Source organism: Pyxicephalus adspersus, chromosome 4 (assembly GCF_032062135.1).
Source record: "Pyxicephalus adspersus chromosome 4, UCB_Pads_2.0, whole genome shotgun sequence".
Classification (NCBI taxonomy): Eukaryota; Metazoa; Chordata; class Amphibia; order Anura; family Pyxicephalidae; genus Pyxicephalus; species Pyxicephalus adspersus.
In genome coordinates, this window is record NC_092861.1 from 103,040,064 (window position 1) to 103,052,571 (window position 12,508).

Consider the following 12,508-nt stretch of genomic DNA (forward strand, 5'->3'; position numbering starts at 1 on the left):
CCGACTCTCCTCTACAATCTATTATGAATGCTGCAGCCAGACTCATCCATCCTTCCCATCGCTCCTCTTCTGCTGCATCTCTTGGCAGTTCTCTTCACCAGCTTACATTTCACCTTAGAATCACATTCAAGCTCCTGTGCTTTGCCTTCAAACCCCTCCACAGTTCTTGTCCTGCTAACTATTCTGACCTTGTGGAAAAAAAAAAAAATACTCCCCCAGCCGCTCTCTCCGCTGCTCTGATGACCTACAACTGACTTCCTCACTCATAACCTCATCACACGCAGAGCTCCTAGAGTTTTCCAGAGCTGCCCCAAATCTCTGAAATAGTCTTCCTCGTCCTAGTCGGCTTGCTCCTACGTTCTGCTCATTTAAAAGAGCACTCGAAACCCATTTTTTTCAAACTTGCCTACCCATTTTCTGTATTTTGAAACCGTAACTACATCCCACCACTACATATCTCCCCTCTTATTGTGTGCTAATTCCTCCACCTCTTAGATTGTAAGCTCTTCGGGGCAGGGTCCTCTCCTGCTGAGTCACTGTATCCATCTGTCATTTGCAATCCCTATTTAATGTAAAGCCCTGCTTAATATGTTGGCGCTGTATAAATCCTGTTTAATAATATTATTAGAAATATTAGCCATCACCAGACTGAATCATTTCTAAAAGGGATGACAAATACTGACCCTACCATTTAAAGGTTGCATTTTGTTTTTTTTATTTTATTATGAGGAAAAAAAAAATGAATAGGCTTTGGAATCTGGTTTGCCAAGGATGTTTGGCAGCAAAAAGCATGTAATAATGCTCTTCCCCTCTGGCAAAAACAAGACACCACCTGCTTCCAGCATGAGCAATCGTTGGGGGAAAGGGCCTCATCTCCACAATGTGATTCAAGTGTTGTAAGAAATGGAGTTAAAAATATCAAGTGTTATGCTTAAGAACTTTGTGACATGGCACATTATCCTGCTAGAAGTAGCCGTCCGAAGATGGACGCTGTGGTCCATAAAGAGATGGTCAGTAACAAAACTAAGATAGACTGTGGCATTTAAACAATGCTCAGTTGGTATTAGTGGCCTGAAATGCGCCAAGAAAATAACACCTACACCACCAACACCTGCTTGAACCACAGATACCAGGAAGGATGCAGATTCTGACCCCACAATCCATATGTTATAGTAGAGATATTCAACAGACCTGGCAATTTTTTTTTACTATTCTTGTGAACATTTGGTGAGCCGGGTGGCAACTACTGTGGTTCCCTGCCGATGTAGCCCAACTACCTTCATGGTTCGATGTATTGTGATTTTAGAAATGCTTATTTGTGTACCTCAATTGTAATGACCAGTGACTAGTCTCCAGACTAAGAATGAACCTGACCAGTTTCAAATCAAATGCATTAGGCCCCCAGTGACCTGTCTTCACATTATGTTGAATAGGGAATGATCTTCAATGTATACAGGTTTAAATAATTTCATAACATGTGAAAGATCAGATTATTTCTGTTGCCCCAATATGTAAAATCTTAGAAATGAATGAGGATGTATATTATAGCGACCAGTTATTAGTGCATATGCATTAACCCATTCCGTAACCAGTGTCCCATGTTAGTGTAATGACTTTTCAGTGACCAGTTTCAAGCATATATGCTTTTAGCTCATCTAATATATATGAATTTAGCCATCAGTAACTAGCCACCATACTTACATACATACACTTAGTTGTATATGGTATGCATATACAAATACTACAAGTCACTTTTGTAAATTGTTGATCCCTATTTTATTGCACACATTCTTGTCCTTTCATTCCCCATTAAGATCTTTACCATGCAAGAGGTACACATGCTTAACATAGTTCCTAATAGCTGACCACTATAAATACTGGTTACCAGGAAAATGACCATATCATAACACTTAAGGTATCTATTTAGAAAAACATTTTAATAGTTTCTGGGGGATAGGTACTGTTACACAGATAATCCAGACTTAATTTGAAAAAATAAATAAACAAAAACGAATCCACTAAATGTGTGACCATAAAGTAAAAAAAAAAAATAGAAAGAATAGATTGGTATGTCTGTTATTGTTTAATTTTAGCCTACTTTTCTGGTTATAAACCAGATGGAAGTTGTATTTAATAGCACATACAGTAGACAGGAAACATGGTATGGATAAAAGATAATTCTCTGCTAAATTTTTTTGTAAACTAAACTAATTAGGATGTAATGAATTACCCATGTTGGATACCACGCTTCATAATTTTCAGTGTTCATAAGTAATCATTTTGGTAAGTTCAGAATAAAAATATTTATTAGTGCAGCATACAAGTGATTGGTAGTTAAACTTAAAGAGCAAACAACTATGGTGGCAAGGCACTCTTAAAAGATCTCAGGGATCAAGTTGCGAACAAGCATAAATCCAGAGATGCATTCCAAAAACGTTTAAAGGCTTTTTAAACCTTAGGAGCACAGTAAGGTCTATTTTTAAGAAATGAAAAGTGTTTGGAACAACAAAGATCCCTCCTAGTGAATGAGAAGGAAACGACGAGTAAAAATGATCAGAGACATGAAGATGAGGTTTGCAGTCCACCAATGACTATAAGGCTCTAAGTAAAGGAAAAGATTGTTACAAAATACTGACATGGGGGGGGGGGGGAGAGGATGTTATTATATCAGTGAATCTGTTTTTTAATTTTTATTTTGAAATTTTGAACAGTTGTCACTATATTTTTCACATAGATTTTATATAATACAAGCTGATGGAAAAACATTTTTGTGTATGCTGACATTTCAGGCTACTAAGCAACAACATGTAAATATTTTGAAGAGGGTAATTCTTTTCTATACCCACTGTAAGTAGACCAAATAAATTAATCTGATATCAAACATTGATAGAACAAAATCGGCACAATAATCATTATTTAAAAATATCCTGAATTTATTATTTCGCTAACAAGTACATTTTCAAGTAGAAAAAAATCTTGTCTGTAAACCACTATACATACCAGTCCATGGGATATACTCTGGTTCTTTATTCATATTCTCACTTTTATAAAGAGATGCTTTATTCCGACGGTACTGACATGCAGTGTGCAGCATATCCTAAATGAACAAAAAAGTAATTGTGGTATCTTTCACACAGGTTTTTATGTACAACAAATGCATTAGATATGTACTAGAAAACATGCAATACATATCTAAATATTAAAAATAAAAAAGCAGTGAGGAAGATGGTAAAGAGAACTGAATAAAAGGGGAGGGACCATCAAAATTCATGGAGTTGTGAGGGCCCTGAGGGCGCACACAATGGGGCCGATTTATTATAGCTCTCCAAAACTGGAGAAGATACACTTTTCACCAGTGAACCTGGGTGATCCCGTAAACCTGGAATGGATTTCTTAAAAGTCATTTGCTATTGGCAAATATTTTCAATCCTGGACCAGCCATGAGCCATGGAGCAGTGGAACAGATATGTAAAAATGTGCCCAAATGCAACAAATCATGAAAGCAGCGTGGGGGGCACCAGGATAAATGTGTGTCACCTTGGCAGACACCTGTTACCAGCGAGATAAAAACAGCAATTAGTTTGTTGGGCAGAAACATTTTGAGAGCATGACTTATTAGAAGTCCAAATTTGATGTCACACTTGTTCTCCAAAAAGAAACCCAAATTCTGACTCCCAACTGATCACCTATTTAGGAACCACTGGTTGTGATGGACATAATGAAAAGTACACCAGAAATGGAACTGGCACCCAGGGAATCTTTACAGCATTTTATTTTGTGTTTAAAGGATAGTGGTTTTCCTTGTTTTTAAAATATCAAATCATGCCAATAAATCTAAGAAAAGAGTAAGATAGGTTCTTTACATAAAATGCTGTCTGTGTAGAAGAGGGCATGTGCCACCAGTATGAGGCCGAATAAGGTTACACATTAAGCCCTTCTTGGTGAAGGAGGAAATATGAACCTCAACAGAATCCTTAAAATCTTTAAAGTTGTCAAGGCATGAAGTTCAGGAGAGGGTAGGTATGAAAACAAAAGGAACAGATTCCAAAACCTGTTAACTTTCTAGTTTAGATAGGACACCATTGGATCTAAATTTAGATATATGACTAAGGGGCAAGTATTCAGCCTTAGAGACCTGTTTTGAAGAAGGCCCTAATGTAAAATAGGAACTGCCTGTTTGATACCCATCTTCTCTTTTATGTGCAGCTTTTGTAGAACATTACTTACTTGTTACCTCACAGATACCCACCAACATACCTCTGGCAGTCTGTTCCCAAACATACTGTTCAAGCCTAAAACCCATAAACAATCCTTTCCTGCACAAATTGACAGGCAAAACACTTATCTTTAGTACTGTCTTAAAAACTCCAACCCCAGACTCTCTACATACCTCTTCTGCACATATTGCCCTCAAGAATTTCACACTCCTGCACAGATTGCCCCTTCTAAAACTTCTCTGCACTGCACATAACATCAGCGATCATACTTTAGCAAAACTTATGTATGTATGTATGTATGATTGTGTGTTCATTACCTTTAAAATCACATTTACATCGAGAACTGTATTTGCCCAGTCTGCAGTTTCTATATTTGTGTTTTGCAGATCAGCTTCCTCTTGCTCTACAAGGCATTCAAATATTATATCCATCTGTGATACCTGTGTTAAAACAAAGATACAGGAAAAATCTATTTCAATTTAAAACAGTTGGAGTTAAACTACTACAGCTAATACTTTTCAAACCCAGTGTATTGTTTAAGGTAGATAAGCTGTGTCTTTAAAATGTCTGGAGTAAGCCCAGAAAAAGGGAATGCAGAATATGGTTGCTTTAAATACCAATAGTATTATTCTCTGCTGTTCCCCGTTTTACAACAGAAGAATGGTAATTTATATGGGCTTTAGCTTCCCAATCTTTACGTATATATTATTTGACATCTATTTTTTAATTCTGCAATTTTATTATGCAATTAACCTCCCTGGAGGTAAATCCCGAGTGTGGCTCAGGGTGAATTTTCCATACCAAAAGCGCCAACCCCGAGCCACACTCGGGGTGGAATTGTCAGGGAATTTAGAAGTCCTACCTAGTTCCCACATTCCAGCAGGATTCTCCAGCTGTGCCCGGCACCTTCTTCCCCTGGCGAAGCCGGCCGGTATCTGTGTAACCTGGCGACGCCAGGCCGGCATCTGCGTCTCTGGCGTGTGAACAATAGGGACACGAGGGCTGAGGGAAGCAGATGCCAGCCGGGCATCTGCTCGCGAGTGTGTGGCTAGGGGGCGGGACCGTTGGGCTGGGAGGCGGAAAAGTATTTTTAATTGTATAGCTTTTACATTTAAAAATACTTAGTATTCATAACGTCAGGGAGGTTAAAGGTGTTCTATAGAACTAAAAAAGTCTAAGTTACTGTGCCACTTTTTTGTAACCTCAGCTTGTCACATATCAATGAATGCATGACATCTTAGTGGTTAGGACTATAAATAAAGTGTAATCTGCTTTCCACGTATTTATAGAATAAGTAAGTCATCATCCAGTTCAAGTTTAGGTCATAATATCATAAAAATTCTCCATTTTTTTCACATTTACATAATGGTACAAAACTTGAAAAGTCAAAGCCAGTCAAGGGTAACAGACTAATGTGAACTATTTAGCGTACTTTATAAATCACTATGGGATAGCATACTGTAACCATTTAATGCTCAGCAGGGCCTTCAAACAACAATGAAGTATAATACTTTAATTGTAAATAGTATTTGGCTACAGTGGTTTAGGAAGATCTGGAGCCACCATCTCTATAAAGGCAATTTATTGGGAATGCACAAGAGCTGGAAAAAAAATAATGGAAAGAATATACCTCATATGATGAAAGCAGTTTACTTATGGAAAACAAACCTCAAACATAAAACATTATTTTTATGTAGGATCAGTATGGAAGCTTGCAAAACTTGGTCACAAATTCTAACAACCAAAGGACCTAGATAGGCTGACAGGGGAAATGTGGGTAAACAGGAAAAAACTCAATTTGTATAAAATGTTTGTTCCAATGAACAGCTGGTAAGAGAAGCACATGCAAGCTTGAAACATCTCCCTGCAAACAAGACATAAATTCACCCCCTTGAAGTAAAAAAGATGGAATTCTACCAATCCAAAAGGAACTTCCAAGAACTTTACAATTTAAAGCCCTTGTCTCACAGCAACTGGGCTTTAAAAACCATACACATGAAACCAGCAACTAATCAACCAGCAACTAATTTCGCATTTTTTGGCATTAGGTATAGCTGTAAATTTCTGAAATAATGTTTTGTAAGCAGACTTTATCCAAGGAGGTTATCTGGAGTCAGAGTGCCTTCATGCAGCAACACAAGGAAGAGTTGACAAATTACTGGGAGGGGCTGGGCTTAACCCACCCATTTTGGTCCAGGTTGAAACCAATGAGAGGATACATGGAAGATGGAGGATCACAGTTTTAAGAACAAGGCTGCAAGCTAAAGGGATGGATCTCTAATGTTACATTCTCTGGATTATCTGTGCCATTGACAACACAGGGAGGCAGAGAATGCTTAGACAGTGGGTTCATAGAGCACTGGGCTGACTTTTTATTGGGATACAACCTGTACGCAGCTTAACATGTCCAGTATTATGATACATTTGTTACATTTTTCTTGCAGCGGATAAAAGAAACATGTATCATAATATTTCTGTGCTGGAAAGTGTGTTAAAGAGTAAGAGATATCATGTCATTGTAGGATATCCTGTAAAAAAAAAACAAACAAAAAAAACACTCTAATTTATCATTAATTTTTTTAAACACTTTTTTTATATGAATTTTTACCATCAAGTCTCGTTTTTTTTGGGTCGGGTCTACCCAAATTCGAAATGCCATTTTTCGGGTTGAATATAAGGACAAACCGAATTCGAACACTAACACTAATATTAACAAGGGAGTGTTAGGTTGAGAATCATTTCATTGTTTTTATTTTGTTAGAAATAATGTTTTTAACCACCTGGGCGTTACACTGATATCTAGATTTCTGTACCAAAAGCGGTACACTGTTTTTCATGAAGTTTTTTTTTTAAATTGTAGACCTGTAACTTACAGAAATATGTCCGAACAGGGTTCTAGTAGATAATATGAATATAAAAAAAAGTTTGAGGATCGTGAAAGATCCTTTCCAACGAGAAAAATTGCAGGTGTGTACGCAGCTTTAGGTATAAATAAGCCATGTGAAGCTAGGCAACAAATGACACTGTCCACACCTCACCTAACCATTAAATATCTGTATTGACCTGTACCCTGCTGGTTTGAGAATCACAGTGGGTCATTTTTTCTCTTCGGGTGAGCTCCCAGTATAATATCTGGGGGGAAGGCTTAGGCCAACCTGAAGAGGACAGAACATGTCTGATTTCGGTCAGACAGGCTAGTAGGCCCACTTGGCTTCGGCAGGGTGGTCTTAGTACCAGCCCCTTTCAGGAGCATTGTGCCCGGGAGATCTGGGGAATCTGGGTGGAGGGATCACAATAGAACCCAAGTGCACGTTTTTTTGTGGTGTGCTTTTGCACACTCACTTTATCGAGCACCAGGTTTTTGTTTAGAACAGCGGTCCCTAACCTGTGGTCCTCAGACCACTAGTGGTCTGTGGCTCTGGCCAGTGCACCCCCCAAAGGAAGGACCGCTCTTGGGGGGGGGGGCACACTGGCCAGAGCCGCAGACCATGTCTCCTGTATGCATTTCAGGGTCAGGGCGGTTTGTGTGGGGGGTTCTGACATCATGACGTCACTAAGGGAAGTTTCATTTTATGTTTGCTGCAAGGACTACAACTACCATATGTGTGGATATGCCCATGTGTGGATATATATCAGTGACAATACAAAATAAAAAAACAATCTGGCATTTAGAATGATTTTTAAATAATGTTTAAAATTTAATGTAATTAATTCCTATCAAATGGGGGAAAATTCCCATTCTTTTCCAGATTGATGCCAGTCCCCCTCATAATAAATATCAATAAAAACAGCAGAGGTGCTCACCTCTCTACTGGTGGTCAAAGAAAGGGTTGGCATTAACCAGGCAAAGAATTGGGCTGGTTCATAGGTGCAGTCAGTGGTAACTTGGTAAATAATATCTACATGTTCACTATTATCCAGTTAGTTGAATTTGACTTTTATCGGGTTTAAATTTTCTTATCTAAACTAACTGTGCTATCTCACTTTTGCTATTAACTGGTGTATTTTCTGCTTACTGAATTGTACACAACTAGCATATTACTGATGTCAGGTTTGCAGATTAAATGTTGATAATATATTTAAGACATTTAGTGTTTTTGGTGGAAACTACTAATATTTACAAAACCCCAAACCTTTATGTAATCTAATATCAAACTATAAGAAGAATGGCTTACCTCCCTAAAGAAGACATCAGCAGCGGTAAGATTTTGTGGAACAGAACACATTCTTTTGTTTAGTGCTAGTTGTATAGCAGAATTAACCAATTTAGGGAGTCTGGTGTGGTGATTCTTCAGAACAATTGCAGCTGACAGTTTTTCAGCATGTTCACAGAGCAACAGTCGAGTTGCTATGGTAAGCTCTCTCATCTGGCAGGTGTTTAAATGATCAAAGAGCCCAACCTGTATAAATAAAGACCATGAACCAAACCAATGAAAGGATAGCAGTACAGGTGATACACACATATAAAAAATAGAAACACAAATGAAAAAGCTCCTAGACAAAACTTACATATAGTTATAAACATATGTATATAGCCTGTAGCTCATTTTACTGTACAAGTTTATGTTTGGAGCCCTTGCTTCACACTGTACATCCAGGAATTATGCTGCTGTGAATGTAACTTCCTGTATGATTGTGCAAAATACTTTTAAATACTCTTATTTTACTTTTTAAGATCTTTTGGGCATGGTCCTGTCCTCCTGTGTCATTGTTTGTACTTGTCTATCATTTGCAACCCGTAATTAATGTACAACATTGTATAATATGTTGGTATTATAAAAATAGAGTTTAACATTATTATTATTGCCATGTAGTGTATCTCTTGCTGTGGTACACTACAGGGACTGGTGCAAGGTTTCTACCCACTGGGTGCCAAAAATTTGACTGAAGATCAAAAGGCAGAAGATAGGGGTCTGTGTAAAATTTTTTCCACTTTCTGCTTCTTGATGTCCTAAAAACAGATTAAACCATTGCAGTGTTATGCTAATCTTCTGAAGCAGCTGTGAGGGGCTGTTAAGAAAACGAGAAGAGGAAACTGTTAAAAGTTATGTTTTACGTTTTGTGTACTTTTTTGCCATGGTTGCAACTCACCAGTGTGTGTTTAAACTGGTATGTCCCACACTTTATCATTATTCTTGTGGAATAGATTGATAGAATTTATGTTATTTTTGGTTACCGCTATATTCTATGCAATCTATCACTGCACTGTGTACAAACTTTACTTTATACTTTATGATTCCTTCCATGTTGTTAATCAGCAGTTTAATGGTGGATGGAGACACCATAATAATAACAATCAAAATTATCAATAAGTGTGGAGTTAAATTATGTTTTTATAATCCTCTTTGGTTTTCCAAATCCAATCAAACCTCAACCTGTGCTGGTATGTATAATGCAAAACACCAATATACTAAAAAGGGGAAATATCCACAATGAATTTATGTAATAATGTTTATTTATCCAAAATGTAATTTAGCATTCACCTGCATTTATAGACAGTTAAAAGCATTCCTTGGGAAGTTACTGCTCCCAAGATTTACTGCAAAGAGGATTTGAAAGTCGTTTCAAGGTTGAAAACGTCTGGGTACCTGTTGTGTATTCACGCTGTCCTGGCTAGGAATGAGGCTTCTCCCTCCACCTTATATTCCCCACCAAATGAGGTTTACTGGGACCTGCCACGACGCACTCTTAAACAATTACTGGTGTTTAGATGACAGGTGGGAGAGCGGCGATTTCCAAGAGACACATTAAGATGGAGCACTGCAGCGCGCTCTAATTCCAGATTTGCCACCCAGATGAAGCATGAAAGGGTGGGGCAGAGTGGAACATGTCCCCAATCTCATTATTGAAGTAAAAAGCATGTAGAGGTGATGAAGCGCAGATGGAAGGTAGCTGCGCTCCGAATAAGCTCAACCCCCACATACAGGAAGTGAGGTGGAACGCAGGTGGTGCTTCAAACCTTAGTATGACATCAGATAGCTAGAGGAATGGAGGTTGGGGCGCAGATGCACTCAATGCATCAGTATGACCCTAGATAGATGTAGAGGCTGGGGCTCATAGGGTGCGCCAAGCCTTGTTTTGATTAATCCAAATAACCACTATTCGTTTCATTGAATTGTGTACTTTCTTTATGATAAATATACACACACACACACAGGTAGTCTCCGAGGACATCCGACATACAGATAAGGATGACTCCCATATACCAACGGGGCTTCTCTCTTTGCTCTTAAGGACTGAGCTCTTCTAGTAAGTCTTTACCCCCCCTAGCATTCTAATTCTCTCCGTATTTTCATGCAAAAAGCGTTACATTTTATAGCATGGAAATTTATTTTTACATAGTAGGCTTAAAATTCTTAAGCATAACTCACTGAAATGTGTCCAATATTTAATAATGAACTTTAAAAATCAAAGTTTTTTTTGTATTGGACTCAATACAGTTGGTTTGTATTGAATCCAATACAAAATTATTTGAATTTCCTGCCGCGCCTCCCGCATGAACCAACGACAGCGGAGAACCCCAGAGAACGTCTCTACACAAGTCGGGAGAAGATCAAAGGAGGACACCGCCGGAGGACCTGCAGTGACGAGAAGGATGCCGGGGGACGCAAAAGAAACAGAGTAATAGGGTTTTTTTTTTTTTTTTTTTAGCAACCCGATTGTGACTCAGGATTACCCGTTTGCATGGAAAATCCACCCCGAGTCACAATCGGGATAACCCCTTGGGAGGTTAATGACCAAGACAAACTTCTTTTTGCATTTCAAAGCACAACTTACTCCAGAAAGTTAATGAATGTCTAGCCTTAATAAAGTTTTTTTTTGCTTTGTTTGGGATTAGCTCATAGTGAGGATTTTATACAGTAAAGGTGCGTACACACTTCCAATTTTTATCGTTCAAAACGAACGATCGATTGGGCAAAAATCGTTCGTAAAAAAAGTAACCAACGACGCCGACGAACGAGGAAAGTCGTTGGAAACGAACGACCGGACCGGCGGATTGGATTTGACGACGATCGTTGAACATCGTTCGTGTGTACGGTCGTTCATTGATCGTCCATGATCTGAGCATTTGTAATGAACGAACGTTCGTTCACTTTCCTGTCGTGCACATAGTTCCTCTATCGCTCAAACGATCGTATCTATTGTGTGTACAATATCTACGAACTATAGTGTCGTTATCTCTATGTGCAGGATCGGTGCTATACGATCGTTCGTAGATATCGTGCAGGATCATTCGTTTTCTAACGATAATAATTGGAAGTGTGTACGTAGCTTAACTGACACCCCACTGACTAATATGTTGAAAAATCAGTCCTAATTGCATTTATTAAAATAATGTACCTGTTCCGCCTTATATACAAATTCAACTTAATAACAAAGCTACAGTCCCTATCTTGTATGGTATATAAATATTACATATATACACACAGATATACAAAGTTAACCCCAAACCCTTTTTGGTGGGTGGGCCGCCCAGCTGTCGTGCCCCCTACACCCGGCCTCTGAACAGACAACAGAGAGGATCTGTTCAGGGGATTCCAGCTGCTGGTAGGAGCTGGGTGAGGGGAGAACAGCACAGCTACAATGAGATCGGGACACAGACTATCCCACCACTATTCTCTAGCTGTGCTGTTTCTTGGCGTGTGTAATGACGTGTCATGGCTCCACAGGGCCAAGTGGTGGACCCACTGTGTCACCTACTCAGTGGGTGGAGACATGCACAGGGCACAGGGACTAAGCAGTAGCTTGGTATTCTCCAAAGCCTCTAGAGGTGAGGTGGTTGTTCAGCAAGCTACTGCCAGGCTGCTTGCCCCGTGCCTGCCAAGGCAGGTGACTGCTAACAAGCAGGAACCAAAACTTAGTGCCGGAGGGAAATCTAAAAGAGTAGTGAAATGAGCCAAAGGTCAGGGCAGGCAGCAAACAAGACTCGTCAGGAAACAAGCCGGGGGTCGGTACACGGATAACACAGGAACAGTACGCAGGTAGAAACCTGGGAGTAGAACCACAAGGCACTCCTTTGTCCAGGCAATTTTCTGTTGCCAGGTGACTTCTTTAAAAAGGGGATGTCAGGTGATAGGTGTAGGTCATGTGAGCCGCAGACACCAATCCCAACAGCGGAGGGAGTGCTGGTAATGAGATCTCAGTCTCAGGTGTTATTCAGATGCCTGCCTGTGTGTGTGTGTGTGTACCTGCATGTCATTCTTAAGTCTAACAACTATCTGTGTACAAACCTTCATATCTCCCAAACCTTGTCGTATTGACAAGAAATGACTAGAAATTTTCAGGGACTC

General features: G+C 39.2%; 1 protein-coding gene across 1 annotated transcript in view; it reads right to left on the reverse strand.

Annotated features, from left to right (window-relative positions):
• The window catches only part of NUP133 (nucleoporin 133), a gene marked incomplete in the record, with an annotated part of 161,866 nt that overhangs the window by 87,783 nt on the left and 61,575 nt on the right, over window positions 1-12,508 (reverse strand). The window contains 3 exon segments of the mRNA XM_072409194.1: window positions 3,001-3,097; window positions 4,535-4,657; window positions 8,393-8,617. Coding sequence (XP_072265295.1) covers window positions 3,001-3,097; window positions 4,535-4,657; window positions 8,393-8,617 — 445 coding nt within the window.